At 38.0% G+C, this 18,016-nt stretch overlaps 1 protein-coding gene across 1 annotated transcript in view; it reads left to right on the forward strand.

Annotated features, from left to right (window-relative positions):
• Positions 1 to 16,684, forward strand: part of LOC107708583 (desmoplakin-like) — a 23,632-nt gene extending 6,948 nt beyond the window's left edge. The window contains exons 9-18 of the mRNA XM_016512846.1: positions 2,424 to 2,578; positions 2,668 to 2,794; positions 2,914 to 3,100; positions 4,273 to 4,538; positions 6,757 to 6,935; positions 8,207 to 8,345; positions 9,800 to 9,968; positions 11,049 to 11,059; positions 11,488 to 13,308; positions 13,631 to 16,684. Of these exons, the coding sequence (XP_016368332.1) occupies positions 2,424 to 2,578; positions 2,668 to 2,794; positions 2,914 to 3,100; positions 4,273 to 4,538; positions 6,757 to 6,935; positions 8,207 to 8,345; positions 9,800 to 9,968; positions 11,049 to 11,059; positions 11,488 to 13,308; positions 13,631 to 16,111 (5,535 nt within the window). The 3' untranslated portion in view covers positions 16,112 to 16,684. The remainder of the gene's footprint in view (positions 1 to 2,423; positions 2,579 to 2,667; positions 2,795 to 2,913; positions 3,101 to 4,272; positions 4,539 to 6,756; positions 6,936 to 8,206; positions 8,346 to 9,799; positions 9,969 to 11,048; positions 11,060 to 11,487; positions 13,309 to 13,630) is intronic.
• The last annotated feature ends 1,332 nt before the right edge of the window (positions 16,685 to 18,016 follow it).

An 18,016-nucleotide genomic window follows, 5' to 3' on the forward strand; every position in this document is an offset into this window, starting at 1 on the left:
GCCAATGAGACGTACAGCAGACTGCAGAAAGACCACGAGAGCATCCGTAAGAAGTTCACCTGTGACAAGAACACACCTCTGGAGAATCTGACAGAAATGCTCAAAAACCTGGAGGTGTGACAAAATTTAAAAAAAATCAAATATGTAGCATATGACGTCCTATAATGTCATTTCTTATGTACGTATGACGTGACTGCACTTTGCAAATCACTGTGTGCACAGAAAATGTTCCCATTCATCTTGTAAATAATTGTGCCTGTATGTGTGTGTAGAAAGAGAAAGACAGGATCATGGAGAGTAAGAGGCAGGTTCAGACGCTGGTCAGCAAGTCCAAGAGCATCGTGTGTCTGAAGCCTCGTAACCCAGAGGAGAAGAGCAGCGGCCCGGTCATCGTCAAAGCCCTGTGTGACTTCAAACAGGACCAGGTCAGTCACTCTCACATACGCACTGATGTCCTCTTTATATTCTTTGTCATATCTGAATGATCTATATATACAGTGAAGGACTTGTTGTGATTTCCCAAGCATGTTAGTTTAAACGTTCAGCTAGGGTTGGAAACTGAGAAATGTCTATTTTCATAACAGATGAATGAAAAGTCTTCCATCGGTGCACAACTAGCTTCACTTTTAAGTAAAAAACAAACAAACAAACTGTACAGTAATAAATTACAAATATGTGACCGCTCATCAGTAGATTTCTATATTAATGTGCCATTGCAGTGTTGATTTATGATGGCATTATAATCAGCAAAGCTGTCTACTCTAACAGCCACTTTGTTGCAAATCAACATTTTTTTAACTTTAGTAATAAATAGTGCTGTCAAACGATTAATCGCGATTAATCACATCCGAAATAAAAGTTTTTGTTTACATAATATATGTGTGTGTGTGTGTGTGTTGTGTATATTTATTATGTATATATAAATACACACACACACAGCATATATTTTGAAAATATTTACACGTATATATTTATATTCATATAATTTATATCATATCTAAATATATTTAATATATAAACGCAACATATTTTTCTTAAATATATACATGCATGTGTGTGTATTTATATATACATAATAAATATACAAAGTACACACACATATATTATGTAAACAAAAACTTTTATTTTGGATGCGATTAATCGCGATTAATCGCTTGACAGCACTAGTAATAAAATGTGACGTATAATTTAAAAGACTTTTCATTACTAAGATTTAATACACTGTAAAATGATTTTCATTTGGCATTGTCAGCAAGTGATTTCTCATCAGGCACCAAACAGAGGACACATAAAACGCTGTTTTAGTCAATGGAATGACTTAAGAAATAGGAGGACAGTTGAAGAGTCACATCTGTTATCAAACACTGACTTTGTTAAAGGGACAGTTCACCCAAAAAATTAACTCACCCTCATGTTGTTCCAAACCCTTAAGACTTTGGTTCATCTTCATAACGCAAATTAAGATATTTTTATTGAAACCTGAGAGTTTCTGTTCCTCCATTGAAAGTTCAGGTAACCAAAATTAAGAAGATCCAAAAAGGTCATAAAGGAGTTGTTAATATGAAACAAATGATTTAATGCGAGTCATGCGAATAGACAGTCGCTTTTTATTATGTAAATAAAAGCCTAAATGAAATCTATTCATTTGAACAGTGATCGACACTAGGGTTGCAAAGGGGTGGAACATTTCCGGAAACTTTCCAAAAATCCCTGGAATATTCCAGAAAATCCAGGAATGTTTCCGAAATTTCTGGAATGTTTTCGAAATTTACTGGAAATTTTCCACCTTTTTGCAACCCTAATCGACACACATAGAGCACATCACAATGGTAAATGAGCTTCTGTGTTTTCCATATGTGATGAGCTCCATGTATGTGTGCTTAAAAGCCTAAATTAAATATGTTTATCATGTAAAGCGATCATATCTCTTCGTAAGACTTGTATAAAGCCCCTCGATTCCTTTTTTAAGATGCCTTTATGACCTTTTTGGATCTTCTATGTTTTGGTTACCTGGACTTTCAATGGAGGGACTGAAACCTCTCAGATTTAATTTGTTTCGAGGATTAACCAAAGTCTAATGGATTTGAAATGACACGAGGGTGAGTAAATAATGACAGTATTTTCATTTTTGGGTGAACTATCCCTTTAACATAGCCATTGATTTAATATCAATGTGGTTGTTGCTACCTCAGTTTTTAGGGAGTAAATGTGCTTCTAGACGATGTCTGAAAGTTTGTGTTTTTACCACTTCTCAATGCAATTCTCTCTCTTGTAATTTACCAAACTCTCTTAAGCACAAAGGTTAATTGTTTCAGGTGTAATTTAAAGCTAGAACTACATTCTCCAGAAGCAGGATGTAAACATACAGTGCATGTATTTCTGCAAAACGGTACGAAACACTGAAAGCAGTTTGGTTGTTACAGAAGGGCATTCTGAAAGGGAATGAAGGAATCCTGAAAGACAACTCTCAGCGCAGTAAGTGGCACGTGACTGGACCTGGAGGACTGGAAATGCTCATCCCATCAGTATGTCTGTTCATCCCACCACCAAACCCTCTGAGCATCGGTCTGGCACACAAGTACGACAAAAACACACATGCACACAGATCCTAGAGCAGCCGGTAGTGTCATAGTAAAGACATGCACTGATTAACTGACTGCTTGACAGGAACGAGCAGTACTATGAAGCCATCATGTCCATCTGGAGTCAGCTGTACATCAACATCAAGAGTCTGATCTCCTGGCAGTACTGCATGAAGGACATCCAATACATCAACTCCCTCACACTCTCAATGGTATCAATTGATTGGATCAACCTTTTACTCAATGCCTAATATGCTTTTTGACTTAGAATTACATAAAAAGTTTCCATCTCTTAGATCATTCTTTGCATCTCGTTCCCTGTCTGTTTTAGCTGTCACAAATGCGTCCTGAAGAGTATCGCAACATTATTAAGAACCTGGAGCTCCACTACCAGGAGTTCATGCGGAACTGTCTCGGCTCTGAGATGTTTAGCGATGAAGAAAAGAGAAAGATGGAGATGCAGTACGCAGGAGCTCAGTCCCATTATGACCGGCTGGTGATCCAGCTGCCCAACTATAGTAAGACACGCGCACACCGCATCCAGTCACATCATATTATAATCAATACACATGAATGTAGTGTTACAGGTCATCTTGGCATGGAATATCAAGCCAGCGTTGCAGAGATTCAGATTTATGAATCCACAGACTGGGTCTGTAGAAGAGTTCATCTCTGATTTACCATCAAAATATGATTAGAACAAATAATGCAAAGAGTCTTTGAAACAATTAAAATGTCAGTCTCCTGAAATAATCTTTTCACTTAATTCACAAATTAACAAGTGACATAATTTATTACTTCATGCCTACATCTGCCTGAATCTGCAAACTGAAGCTGGATGCATGGAAATGAACCCATCTACAGTTCATAACACTCAGTGTTAAACTTCACTGAAATTTAGCAGACCTTTGGATCACACATCTGTCTTTTTTCTTAGTTCAGGCCAGGGTTATTATAATTAACAAAAACTGAAAGTAAAATTAAAACCATAAAAAAAAACATTCATTACTTGAAATAAAATGAAAAAAAAAAGTATAAAGATATATATATAAACTACTAAAAATGACAAAAACACAACAAAATGAATAAAACATGAACTAAAATGAAATGGAATATATATATTAAAAAATAAAAAAATGATAATTATAAAAAATACAAAATATAATATAGATTCAAAATATTAATAAAAACTATAATAGTATCTCAGTGATACTAAAATAACAGTGGTGTGAACCATCAGATTTATTATCAGCTCCATCTGTCTCATAACTGTGTGTGTGTGTGTGCGCGCGCGCGTTATAAAACATGAACTAAAATGAAATGGAATATATATATTAAAAAATAAAAAAATGATAATTATAAAAAATACAAAATATAATATAGATTCAAAATATTAATAAAAACTATAATAGTATCTCAGTGATACTAAAATAACAGTGGCGCAGGTACTAAAACTATTGATGTACTTTTAAACAAGAATTAAAATAGAAACCGGATATATTTCAGTATAAAGTGCCACTGTTCTGCTGTTTAGCTCCATTTGTAAACACTTGACAATTACAGGAAGGATGTTTGATTAGAGATTAAGGTTTCAAGCTGTCCATGCCTGCTTTAGGATAGCATTCCTTCATTTACTGTTTTACAGAAGAACCAACCTAACTATTGTGTCTTTGTTTTGTTTGTCTTCTAGGGGAGAGTGCGAACATAAGAACAGAAGTGAGGAGGGAGGAGACAGATGGGAAGCTGGTGGTGACCAATGGGAAGCTGGTGAGCTCAGGGCTGAATGTGAGCTCAGGGCTGAATGTGAGCTCAGGGCTGAATGTGAGTTTCATGTCAGATCTGAGTGCTCTCAGACGCAGGGTGGAGGCGGCGGAGACGGGCTTGATCCAGCACCTCCACGTGCCTCTGAAGGAGAACGGCGTACAGGAGTGCTCCCAAAGACTCGTGCTGCTGCAGGTACAATCAAACACATGGCACTGCCAATGGCATAGTCTGTTAGAACAACTAGTGATGTATTGCCGATATATCAGATTTCTGCATTGCTTACTCATAAACACAGTCGGACTAAAATGAAAACTCTCCCATCATTTACTCACCCTCAAGATGTTTCAAATCTGTGTTAGTTTCTTTTTCTTTTGCTAAACACAAAAGAAGATATTTTGAATGATGTGGGTTACCGAGCAGTTGACGGTAGCCATTGACTTCCGTGGTATGGAAAAAAATACTATGGAAGTCAATGGCTACCGTCAGCTGTTTGGTGTCCAACATTTTTCAAAATATCTTCTTTTGTGTTTAACAGAAGAAAGAAACTCGTACAGGTTTAGAACAACTTGAGGGTGCGTAAATGATGACAGAATTTAATTTTTTTTACAAAATTCAAACCCCATGTTTTACATGGGAATAAAAGGAAACTGCAGCATATTCAGGGGCTGGTCTGTGATATATCCCACCATCCACGGACGAATTTCCTACTGTTTTTTTTTTTTTTACAAACTCCAAGGTCATGTAGCAATTTAATTGGCTTACAAGAAGGTATCAGTTCATCATTTTTGGCCACTACCACTTTATATAGCGACTAAACACTGAATTTCAAAAAGTTTGTCTTCACAAATATCCAGCATTTAGATGCTCATGTGAAGTGAATTACAAGGGCTAGAAACATTGAAAAATATTCAAGAGTTTTGTTTGAGGCTCTTAGTTTAACGTAAAAGTCATTAACATTAAAAAGATGTTTTCACATGTTTACCTACGAGACATGGGTAAAGTATCTTTTTCCTTTTGACACTTTGCCAAAATATACTTCTAGAATAAAAAATCAGAAAACAGTACAGAATAATAGTGTGGAAAACATTGACCTGGAGAGTGAGAATAATAGAAAGAAAATGTGTTTTCAACACTTTTTGAGGGAGGATTATTATGGCAGCTTTGATGGATTGTATTTTATATTAAAGTGCAGTTTTTTATAGCAATCTATTAATAGCGGTAGTGTTTTTGGTTTTGCCGAATCAAGGGGACTGTGATTAAATACAGTTTTCGTTTTCACCCCATCTTGACAATCTCTTGATACATATGTGACCCTGGAGCACAAAAGCAGTCTTAAGTCGCTGGGGTATATTTGTAGCAATAGCCAACAATACATTGTATGGGTCAAAATTATTGATTTTTCTTTTATGCCAAAAATCATTAGGATATTAAGTAAAGATCATGTTCCATGAAGATGTTTTGTAAATTTCCTACCGTAAATATATCAAAACTTAATTTTAGATTAGTAATATGCATTGCTAAGAACTTCATTGTGCGATTTTCTCAATATTTAGATTTTTTTGCACCCTCAGATTCCAGATTTTCAAATAGTTGTATCTCGGCCAGATATTGTCCGATCCTAACAAACCATACACCAGTGGAAAGCTTATTTATTCAGCTCTCAGATGATGTATACATCTCAATTTCGAAAAATTTACCCTTATGACTGGTTTTGTGCTCCAGGGTCACATTTGTGTTTTCTGAGCATGTGCTGTCGTTCTCTGTGTTCAGACCCGTCTCCTCCTCCAGCCCCGTCTGGACTGAGCGTGTCTAACATCACGGTGGGACCCGACGGTCTGCTGACGGTCCGGATCAGCTGGACTCTCCCCGCAGAGCCTGATCTCCCCGTCCATCACTACAAGATCTACTGGAGCTGGACGATCCCGGGGAAATCACTCGTCCCGTCCCGGAGGAAGAGGAGGAAGACCAGCGACGGGGTGAGAGCCGCTTTCACAAAACACTGAGAGAAACACAGAGAGACGACGATTCATCCTGTGAACTGTTTAAATCACACAGCAGGCCTTTCATTACATCCTGTGGGGGAAATTTGAGTTTATTTATAAGATCATGCATTTACACGAGCAGTCAGACGTCATTCATTCAGAGACTCTACATGATTAACCCTTTACTGTTCCTGGAACCAAGATATAATATTTATATCTAGTGGCTACATGGCAAATGCTGCAAAAGATATACAAAAAATACTGCATATTATTATTAATTAATTCAATTTTTTAGCCACTGTGTATACAGGTGCATCTTTTCGAAAAATTTACCCTTATGACTGGTTTTGTGCTCCAGGGTCAACATATGAGTTTTTAATCTGATCAGTAAATTTGCCTAATGATCTGAATCTGGTCTGTATTTTCAGGGTGTGCATCGTGATCTGGACTCCATCCGGGACGAGTACCTGCGTCTGAGGGAGAAGATTTTGAGAGAGCTGGAAGGAAGCACTAATGCAGAACAGACCCGCTACCTGCGCTCTGAGCTGGACCACATCAACCAGAAACTGGGCAGCCTGCAAGGCATCTCCACTGCATATATCCAGAGGCAAGAACACTTCAAACCACCAATACTGCATTTATTATGTTTCTGATTTTGCCCTCTTCCTAAACCTGCTGAAATGTCTGAAACGAGACACATAAGTCGCATAGAGTTCAGCATGGTTACTCTTTTATTTTCAATAGTCCACTTTAGTCGTTCTACTAACTATAAGTAACTTTGCGACTTCATGTCAGCTAACTCATTCCTTTGCATCTACATGTCAACTAACTCTCATTAGAGTATTAGTAGACTGTTAGTTTAGGGTTAGGATTAGTAGAAGTTGACATGTGTGTTGGGAACCATCAAAATAAAGTGTGAGCAGATATTAAGCAGACAGTTTGTTAATACTCTAATGACTGCTAGTTCACACGTGGTTGCAGAGTTACTTACGGTTATTAGAAAGTCTAAAGTGGAACATCAAAATAACGTGTTGTCTTAATGGCGTTATACTCAATATGCCATTATACTCCCATCTTGCTGTACCCAAAATGCATGTTGAAATGGATTAGGTCCAAAAAGCACCAGTATGAACATAAAAAAATCTGAGAGTCCATTACTGCTAAAGTGGACAAAATAAGGATTTGAGTTCTCTTTCAGGCACAGGAACAGCGTGAACCTAAAGAACTGGGTCTTTTTTCACCTGATTCGGTTTTTTGGTCCACTTCAGGGGTCTGATTTTGGTTAAAGTGCCCATAATATGCTCATTTATTTCTGGGGTCTGCTAGAATACTTTTGCATGCTTTAAAGATCAAAAAACATAATTTTTCTCATATTGGACATTGCTGCAGCACCTCTTTTCACGTCTCTTTAAAGCCCGCCTTCCTGAAAAGGTCTGCTCTGATTGGTCAGCTGGCCCAGTCTATTGTGATTGGTCAGCCGATTAGAACGTGTCGGAAATATAAAGCAACTTACCATAATTGGGTTTCATCTCCAGAGGCTTCATTAGCAGCTGTAAACAGTATTATATCTATGGTGACTATAGCATTGGTTAGGGTTAGGATTAGCATTGGTAAAAAAGTCAAATGTTTTTTGCCCTTGCAGTGTGAATAAAAACAGCGTTTCCTTGACATATACAATCTAAGAACATATATAAGGAAAAGAAAAGAAAGAAAGAAAGAAATCAGGCTTGGACTATCTTTCTCATTAACCAATGAATTGCTTACTTATAGTTGTTTCTGTACAGCAAGGTGTGACAGGAGAAGGTATTAGTATGAGAATTAATTAGCAGTGATCTTCTCACAGTGTTTTCATGGGGATTTATTTGTCTGTGTTTCCAGGCTCTCTGCTCTTCAGGCTCTGCTCCAGCACCTCCTGCAGGCTGAGGACATCGTTAAAGTCCATGAGGCTCGTCTGACAGAAAAAGAGACGACTTCTCTTGATCTGAACGAAGTAGAAAAGTACCACATGACTCTCAAGGTGAACTTAATATTTATGAGTTTAAATATCTGAACTTTTAATATGAACCCTTGTCTTTTTTTAACCAGGTACATAATATGTGTGTGTCTGGGTTGTTATAGTTAACTAAAACTAAAACTCAAACTAAAATTAAAACCATTAAAAAATTACTTTACGTATACTGAAATAAAATACAATGTATAAAACGTTTTATTTCAGCTAGTTGCCAAAGCAAAAATTCTCATTTTAATTTAGTTTAACTTGATGTACTAAACTAACTAAAACTAAAACTGAGATAACAATGAAATAAAAAAAACAATAGACATTTATTTTTTATTTATTTCTCTGTAAGTAACTACTAAAAATGACAAAAACACACAATTATTAAAACTAAAATGAAAACGTAAAAAGAAAACAGATTCAAAATATTAATAAAAACTACAATAATATCTCAGTGATACTAAAATAACACTGGTGTGTGTAGGTGAGATCATTTTGAGTCATTTCGACCCTGAAGCATATTTTGAGTTTTATGCACTGAATGAAAAATTAACATCTCTAATTTGTGCTCATAGGATTATTGTTTGCAATATACAATAAATGGTGGGTTTCATAAAAAATTTTTTTTGAAAAATGCCTCTAAAGATTCTAAACTAGTTTCAGTCATATTAGGAGATTATTCAAGCATACATGAAATAATTAGGTTAAATACAAATATAATACAGTGCAATAAGAAAATATTCAGACCCCTTCATTTTTTTCACATTTGTGACCCTGGACCACAAAACCAGTCATAAGGGTCAATTTTTCGAAATTGAGAGCTGAATAAATAAGCTTTCCATTGATGTATTGTTTGTTAGGATAGGACAATATTTGGCCAAGATACAACTATTTGAAAATCTGGAATCTGAGGGTGCAAAAAAATCTAAATATTGAGAAAATCGCCTTTAAAGTTGTCCAAATGAAGTTCTTAGCAATGCATATTACTAATCAAAAATTAAGTTTTGATATATTTACGGTAGGAAATTTACAAAATATTTTCATGGAACATGATCTTAACTTAATATCCTAATGATTTCTGGCATAAAAGAAAAATCAATAATTTTGACCCATACAATGTATTGTTGGCTATTGCTACAAGTATACCCCAGCGACTTAAGACTGCTTTTGTGCTCCAGGGTCACATTTTATTAAGTTGCAGCCTTAAAGGGACAGTCAGTGTTATAGTGGAGACCAGCTCATTTAAGTCAGAGTCAAGACCAAGACTAGAAGAAGGTCGAAGAAGTGTCTGACTGTTATTCAGTCAGTGTAAATATGTTTTCCTATATGGGTGAATGAAGCCTGTTTTTGCACCATCGTCCCAAAAAAATTTTGATTTTTTTGTCCACAAATGGCTCATTGCGACTTCCAACTCAAAATGATTGAGCGTGTCAGATATATATTTCTGTTTGATTGTGGTGTCTTGTGCCATGCAGACCATGAAAGCAGAGCTGGAGCAGAAGAAAGGTGTTTTGAAGGCTATGGAGACTGAGCTGTCCAAGGCTGTGCACTGGAACAGTCAAATAGACAAATCTTTCCACCAGTGTGATGTTGACCTGTCCAGATACTCAGAGCTCGTTGGACAGATGACCGACCGTTTAACTTGTACTAAAACTAAAACTGAAATAAAAATGGATAAAAACTATATAGACATATATATAAAAAAATACACAACAAAATTAATAAAACTTTAACTAAAATTAAAATTAAAAAGGAAAATGTAAAAATAAAAATAATTTTTATTTAAAATATGAATTAAAAACTATTAATATCTCTAATGATACTAAAATAACACTGTTTAGGAGTTTAACAGGCAATAAGGTTGTCTGAGATTCCCTGAAATATATAATGTAGAATAATTTCTTTACATTTTCAAATAAATTTGTTTGAAGACTATAAATGTGATTTATTACAATGCCAAAAGCAAGACACAAGAATGCTAAGAATACTACAACAATTCCTAACATAGTACCAATTTTGTCACAGTGCTAGTTTCAGTTCACCTTGTTTAGGACACTAAAGATTACTCACTACATAGTCAAGTTAAGGAACACTCCACTATTTTTGAAAATAAGCTAATTTTCCAACTCCCTAGAGTTAAACAGTTGAGTTTAAAAACTATTAATATCTCTAATGATACTAAAATAACACTGTTTAGGAGTTTAACAGGCAATAAGGTTGTCTGGGATTCCCTGAAATATATAATGTAGAATAATTTCTTTACATTTTCAAATAAATTTGTTTGAAGACTATAAATGTGATTTATTACAATGCCAAAAGCAAGACACAAGAATGCTAAGAATACTACAACAATTCCTAACATAGTACCAATTTTGTCACAGTGCTAGTTTCAGTTCACCTTGTTTAGGACACTAAAGATTATAACCAGCGTGACCACCTGCTTGCACAGGCTATTTTCAGGCGCTGCGTAATATCATTGTGCCTGCTGCACCCATGGTATGGCAGCAAAGTTCCTTGATTATTACGCCGAAAACGGCTTAAAACGGTAAAACTCAACTGTTTAACTCTAGGGGAGTTGGAAAATGAGCCTATTTTCAAAAATAGTGGAGTGTTCCTTTAACAGGTTTAGGATTAAAGCTGAATATTAGGGCTACACTTTATTTTGATGGTCCCCTTTAGAAATTCTGTTGATTATTAGTAACTTTGCAGCTACATGTCAACTAGCAGTCATTAGAGTATTGGTAGTGTATTAGTAAACTGTTAGGTTCGGATTAAGATTAGCAGAATAAGTTGACATTTACCGTATTGGCCCGAATATAAGACGACCCTGATTATAAGACTGCAAATTGACTTATAGTAAGTAGAATGTGTGTTGGGGACCATCAAAATAAAGAGTTAGCAGATATTAAGCAGACTAATACTGTAGACACTAATACTGACACTAATACTGTAATGACTGCTAGTTGACATGTATTTGCAAAGTTACTTACTGTATAATCAGCAGAATTTCTAAAGGGGACCATCAAAATAAAGTCTTACAGTACATATAGGAAACAAAAAGGAAGCACAATGTTCAAAATGCTTTCTTAAATGTGAGGATTTGTTATTCTTGTAAGTTACTACCACTAACTTACACTATTCAATATGGCTTTTTTTTTATTAGATGCGGAACACTAAAATTGACCTTTTGGAGGAAGAACTAAAACGTCTCAAGGACAATTTCAAAGATCAAACTCATAAAAACAAGTCAATGGAGGATAGTCTGGCTCGCTATCGGCTGGAGCTGACCCAATCTAAAGAAGAGCTTATGTCTATGGAGGAGATCAAAAGAACCCAGGCTAGACAATGCAGTACTACTCGGGAAAGCCTGGACAGCACCCAGAATCAGCTGAAGAACTTGCAAGATGAGGTGTCCCGCCTCACCTTTCTCATCGAGGAAGAGAAACGCAAACGCAGGCTGGCTGAGGACCGATACACCACCCAGCAGGAGGAGTATGAGCTCGCTGTCCGCAAGAGACAGAAAGAACTCGAGGAGCTCAGTTTGTCCAAAAGTCAGTTTGAAAGGGCCATCAAAGAAAAAGAGCGGGAGATTGAACGGCTGCAATTACAGCTGCAGGATGAGGCCTCCCGGCGCAATGCAGCAGAATTAGAGACCTCAAAGGTAAGAACACAGTTAAACCAGGACATTAATAGCCTAAAGCATACTTTTGAATCTGAGATCCACATCACCAAGACCAGTGTGCTCAAGGCAACACAGCAGAAGGAGGAGGAATCGACAACTCTAAGGTTTCAGCTGGATAGGTTAAACTCTGAGAAAAGAGACCTGGAAGAGGAACTTAGAAAGCTGCAGCTTTCGTTCTCCCAAGCCGAAGCGGCACGAAGGAAAGCAGAAGAGGACGCTCATCAGCAGAGGTCAACCGAGGGGAGCAGGTTCAAGAAGGAACTGGAGTCACAGATTCAGGTCATATTACGTCAAAAGGAAGAGACTGAAACGAGACACAGAGTGGAACTGACAGAGGCCAACAGAGCTGGTCAGGAAAAGGCCCGTGAGATTACCTTGTTGACCCAGAATCTACAAGACGAGACCAGGCGGAGGAAAGCCTTGGAGGTTGAGAATCAAAGTCTCAGACAGTCTCAGGCTGAACTACTCTCTAAGCACACTTCAACCAGCGAGACCATTAACAAGTTAAAGATCTCTGAGCAAGAGCTTCTCGTTATAAAGAGAGAGATGGTGACACAAAAGAACGAAAAGAGCACATTGGAACAGAATGCCATCAGGCTGCAGAGTCGCATCAGTGAACTGCAGGCAAAGGTGAACGAGTTGCAGGCTGCACTGGAAAAGGAGAAGAGGAGTAATCAGGATGAACTCACAAAGAGGAAAAGGATAGAAACCGAGCTGGAGAGGGTGAATCAGACGTGCCGTGAATACACCACTACCATCAACACTCTGCGGGTCCATCGAGAGCAGGAAAGTGCTTCTGGACGCAGGCATGAGCAGGAGCTTCGCAGTTTGAAAGATGAGTTGGAGAGAAGCCAGAAGGACTACAAAATCACAGTAGAGAATCTGAACAGAGTGAATGCCGAACTGAAGGCTTTGCAACAGCAGCTTCTGCGGGAACAAGCCCTTGTCCGTGAGGCCAATCAACGCAACGATTCCCTCTACAAGACTATAGAAGAGAAGAGTCGATTGCTAAATGAGAGCACCAGTGAGATCGAGAAGTTGCAGAGTCTCACCCAGAATCTCACCAAAGAGCATCTGCGGCTAGAGGAGGAACTGAGGACTGTGCGACTAGAGCGAGATGACGTGAAGAGAAGCCTGAGCACCATCGAGCTTGAAAGTGCTTCCCGATTGTCTGCCATTCAATTCCAGTTACAAACCAGCAATAACAGAGCACTGGAACTGCAGGAACTAATCAATGATCTGACTAAAGAGAGAGAAAATTTAAGGGTGGAAATTGCCCAAATCCAAAAGCAGTTCACGGAGGTATTTTTTACTGAGCGACATCAGTTGAATCAAAAATAACATCACCAATTTAAGTTATATCAAAATGGCTTTGCTGGATAACACTGCTGCATAATGCTTTACCTTTGAAAGCACACTTTCTGCATAACACTGCATGGTTACACTCTTCCCACAAAAAGCTTTTTTAATACTTGCTTTGGTAAAACAAATAATTTTTGTTTTATTCTAACCACGTTCAAATCAATATGGTGTTGGTGTTATAATTCTTTCATTTGTTAAATCCTCTAAATGAATTATAATCTGAAATAGTTATCAATAAATCATTTCTCTTTTATGTTTACAGACATCCATGATGATCCAGCGATCTGATGCCAACTACAAAGATATTGTGCAAGAGAGAGACAGTCTTCTAGTCAAACTGAAGCTGTTGCAACAAGACAAAGACAAGCAACAGCGCTCTGAAGAAGAGCTCCGGCGCATCAAGCTTTCCTTGGAATCTGAGATCAAACAGAAGCAACGTCTTCAGGACGAAATTGATAAAATTACCAAGGATTTCAAGTACTGGAAAAGCCAATATGAGTTAAAGGAGGGGCAGATCAGACAGAGTGAAGCAGATAGAGACAAAGTACAGAGAGACAGGACCTCTTTGCAGAGTGAGATCCAAAGATTGACTGCTGAGCTGAGGAGTCTGGAAGAACGCTACAAGAGTCGTCTTCAGAGCTCAGACAAGGAGATCTCAGAGCTCACTACGAAGAAGGAGTCTTTGGAAAGGGAATTGAGGATGTTGCAACAGCGTCCAGTTTCATCTTGTCGGTGTACACAAACCAGTCAGTCTGTCTCTGATAGTAGCTGTAAGAAACTGACAGTGAAAGGTCTCCGTGGTGAGGTCTCACTCACAGAGCTTGTAGACTCCAACTTGCTTGATCAGACAGATTTGGATAAAGTAAACCGAGGACAACTAACAGGCAAAGAAATTGAGGACAGACTCAGATCGTACCTAGGTGGCTCTGATTGCATCGCTGGTATCTTCGATGAGGCCAATGGTAGGGTCCTGCCCTTTTACCAGGCCATGAAAGAAGGTCTACTTCGGCGGGGAACCACCCTGGAGCTCCTGGAAGCCCAGGCTTCCTCTGGTTTCATAATCGATCCAGTCAACAATGTCTGCATGACAGTGGAAGAAGCATGGAGGAGAGCCCTTGTGGGAAAGGAGTTTAAAGACAAACTACTGTCTGCTGAGAAGGCTGTGACAGGATACAAAGATCCTGCAACAGGAAAGATCATCTCACTCTTTCAAGCTATTGAGAAAGAGATCATAGAGAAGGGTCATGGGATTAGACTGCTGGAAGCTCAGATAGCCAGTGGTGGCATCATTGATCCTAAAGGGAGTCATCGAATTGATGTGGAAGTGGCTTACAGGAAAGGTTACTTCGACCGTGAAATGAACGATATTTTGACTTACGAGGGTGATGACACCAAAGGTTTCTTTGATCCTAACACCCATGAAAACCTCACATATCTGCAGTTGAAAAAGAGGTGCATCAAAGATCCCAAGACTGGGCTTATCCTTTTGCCTTTGAAGGACAAGAAGACGCCAAAGCAAACGACGTCTCAAAAGAACACACTGCGCAAGAGGAGAGTGGTGATTGTAGACCCTGACACCGGCAAAGAGATGACCGTACGAGAAGCGTATCATCGAGAGTTAATTGATTATGACACGTTCCTGGAGCTTTCGGAGCAAGAGTGTGAGTGGGAGGAGATCACTATCGAAACATCTGACGGCAGCAATCGTTTACTTATTGTCGATCGCAAAACTGGAACCCAGTATGACATTCAAGAGTCCCTAGATAGGGGTGTTATTGATAGGCAAACCCTGGACAAGTACCGTGCCGGGACTCTGACAATCCACGAGTTTGCAGGTCTGATCACAAGTAAAAGCAGTAATTCTGAGCTTTCCATCTGCACCAGCAGTCCTGAGGATGTTGCTTCTTGCAGTAACCCAACACAGATGGCGCCATCATCTCCAACTGTCCGCAAACGTTTTTCTAGCGTATCCATTACGTTCTCCCCTCCATCTGATATTTTTGATGACCAGAGCCCCGTGGGAGCCATTTTTGATACTGAGACCCTTGAGAAGATAACCATCCCTGCGGCGCAGCGGCGTGGAATAGTGGACAACATCACCGCTCAGCGGCTCTTGGAGGCCCAGGTTTGCACAGGAGGGGTTGTCAATCCTGCTACTGGCCAGAGACTCTCTCTGAAAGATGCTGTACAGCAAAGCCTTATCGATGAAGACATGTCCATCAAGCTAAAACCAGCACAGAAGGCTTATGCCGGTTTTGAGGATGTGAAGACCAAGAGGAAACTTTCTGCTGCCGAGGCCATAAAGGAGAAATGGTTGCCTTACGAGGCAGGGCAGAGGTTTCTGGAGTTCCAGTACCTGACGGGTGGACTTGTAGAGCCAGAAACTGGCCGCCGGGTGAGCATTGAGGAGGCCATCCGAAGAGGATGGCTTGATGGCAAAGGGGCACAGAAGCTGCAGGATACGAGGAACTACATTAAGAACCTTACCTGTCCTAAAACCAAACTTAAAATCTCATACAAAGAGGCCATGGATAACTGCATGGTGGAGGAGAACAATGGCATGAAGATGCTCCAGGCTACTTCGATGTCTACGAAAGGCATAAGCAGCCCCTACAACGTGTCCTCGGGACCAAACTCTCGTACAGGATCCAGAGCAGGGTCTCGTACCGGCTCAAGAAGTGGATCACGCAGAGGCAGTGTTGACTACACCTCTTCGGTGTCTTACAGCTACATCTCATCTTAATAATACAGTTAATTGTAATTACTATGCAATTTACATTTAAAAATGATTTTCTATTCATGAGGATATAAGTATGGGTTTGGGATACAGAATGGAGATGAACTTTTTTTACTAACGCTGATCAATTGTCTTGGGTGATTAAGATGTCTTTTAGATTATTAATGTCTTGGATAATTGATTATTTACACATGGGGAATCTTAGATTTATCATGACATTTAACAGTGTTTTCATTCGTGCTTATTTGGTTTATCCGGTATAGGAAATTGTTTTATAATATTTCCTTTGCATGTTTTATTGACATTTTACATTGCATTTATTCATTTAGCAGACACTTCTGTCCAGAACAACTTACAAATAAGAAATGTAACAAGCAATTAATCACCGGCATTATCCATAGTTTAGAAAGCTAGATTAGGAAACAAGTACTTTTTTATTTGAAACATCTACTGACTTAGTATCAACATGAATCTACTAATTTCAAAGTGAAAATCTGATAATTGTTTTTTGTCAGATTTGCTTTTAATTAATGAATATTTGATCTGATTGTTTATATGGAGCAATTTCAACAATAAAAACTATCAAATTATTAACTACCATTCTCTCTGTTACTTATTACTACAATAGTCTAAATTCTTTTTGTATGACACCACATTTGAAATTTCCCCATTACTCTTTAACACATTTTACATAGGCGTAATTTGCAGGTGTGACAGGTCCGTATCATTTTTTTTTTTGTCAAATTAAATTATGTCCACAACACTTATTAAAACCACCAAAAAATACAGAAAACCCATTCAATTACATTGGTTGCAGCTATCCTGCAAGTCACCAGAAAATAAAAAAAAGTGGGATTGAAAGCCAAGCTAATTATTATTGGACAAATTTCTAACGAATGCACATCCACATGACAAAGTGGGCATACATCTGTCATTGCCGATACTGTACATACAACAATCAGCATCCATGTGCATCCATCCAATTTAACAAAAGCATCAAAAAGCAAACCAGTAAACAACGACAAGTCAGATAATTAAAAACTATTTAAAAACAATGTGAAATCTTAGAGATCCCAACAATCGAGATCTCCGCTTCAGTGTCATGAGCACAAAGCGGCTTGCTTTTTGAGCAGATGAATGAGCAGATAAACACCGCAAAAGTTAAAATATGAACATGACATGAAGAAGATAATGACAACAGAAATGAATAACAACATTATGAAAGCATGAATAACAAAATGAAACAGCACATGATTACAAAGCCAGCAAAGGAAGACTATGAAACTATTAAGAATCAATTTCATTTGTGTGCATCCATAAAATAGTAATCATCCATAAAATTGCATGCAATTATTTTAATTATGTATAGAGAGATTATCATGTTTTTGCACCTTTCATCATTAGTTTGCACCTTTAGTTTGTCTGAATCATCCTTACTAATAGGTATGTTGTCAACATATAGGTACAAGATATGTTAAAGGGGTCATATGATGCTATTTTAAAGATCATTATTTTGTGTATTTGGTGTAACAGAATATGTTGACATGCTTTAATGTTCAAAAAACACATTATTTTTCAAATACTGTACATTATTGTAGGTCCTCTATGCCCCGCCTCTCTCAAACGCTTCGTTTTCTGTTAGAACGAGCCGTTTTAGGTAGGCGTGGCAGAGTATTAACTTTTATAAAGAATATCTCTTTGGATTTGAGACTTTAGTCTTTGCAACTTTACAGATCTTCTTTATGCACCAAGAGCTTGTAACACTCCAAAGAGAAAGGAAAACTTGAAATCGCATCATATGACCCCTTTAAGTAACATGAAAGGCCTAGACCTGTATGTAATTTACAGTAATATATAATACATTCATTGTCACTTTACACTTTATGAAGGCTATTATAGCGCAGTGCTGAT

The sequence above is a fragment of the Sinocyclocheilus rhinocerous genome, unplaced genomic scaffold, assembly GCF_001515625.1.
Source record: "Sinocyclocheilus rhinocerous isolate Xijiao unplaced genomic scaffold, SAMN03320098_v1.1 scaffold25, whole genome shotgun sequence".
Classification (NCBI taxonomy): domain Eukaryota; kingdom Metazoa; phylum Chordata; class Actinopteri; order Cypriniformes; family Cyprinidae; genus Sinocyclocheilus; species Sinocyclocheilus rhinocerous.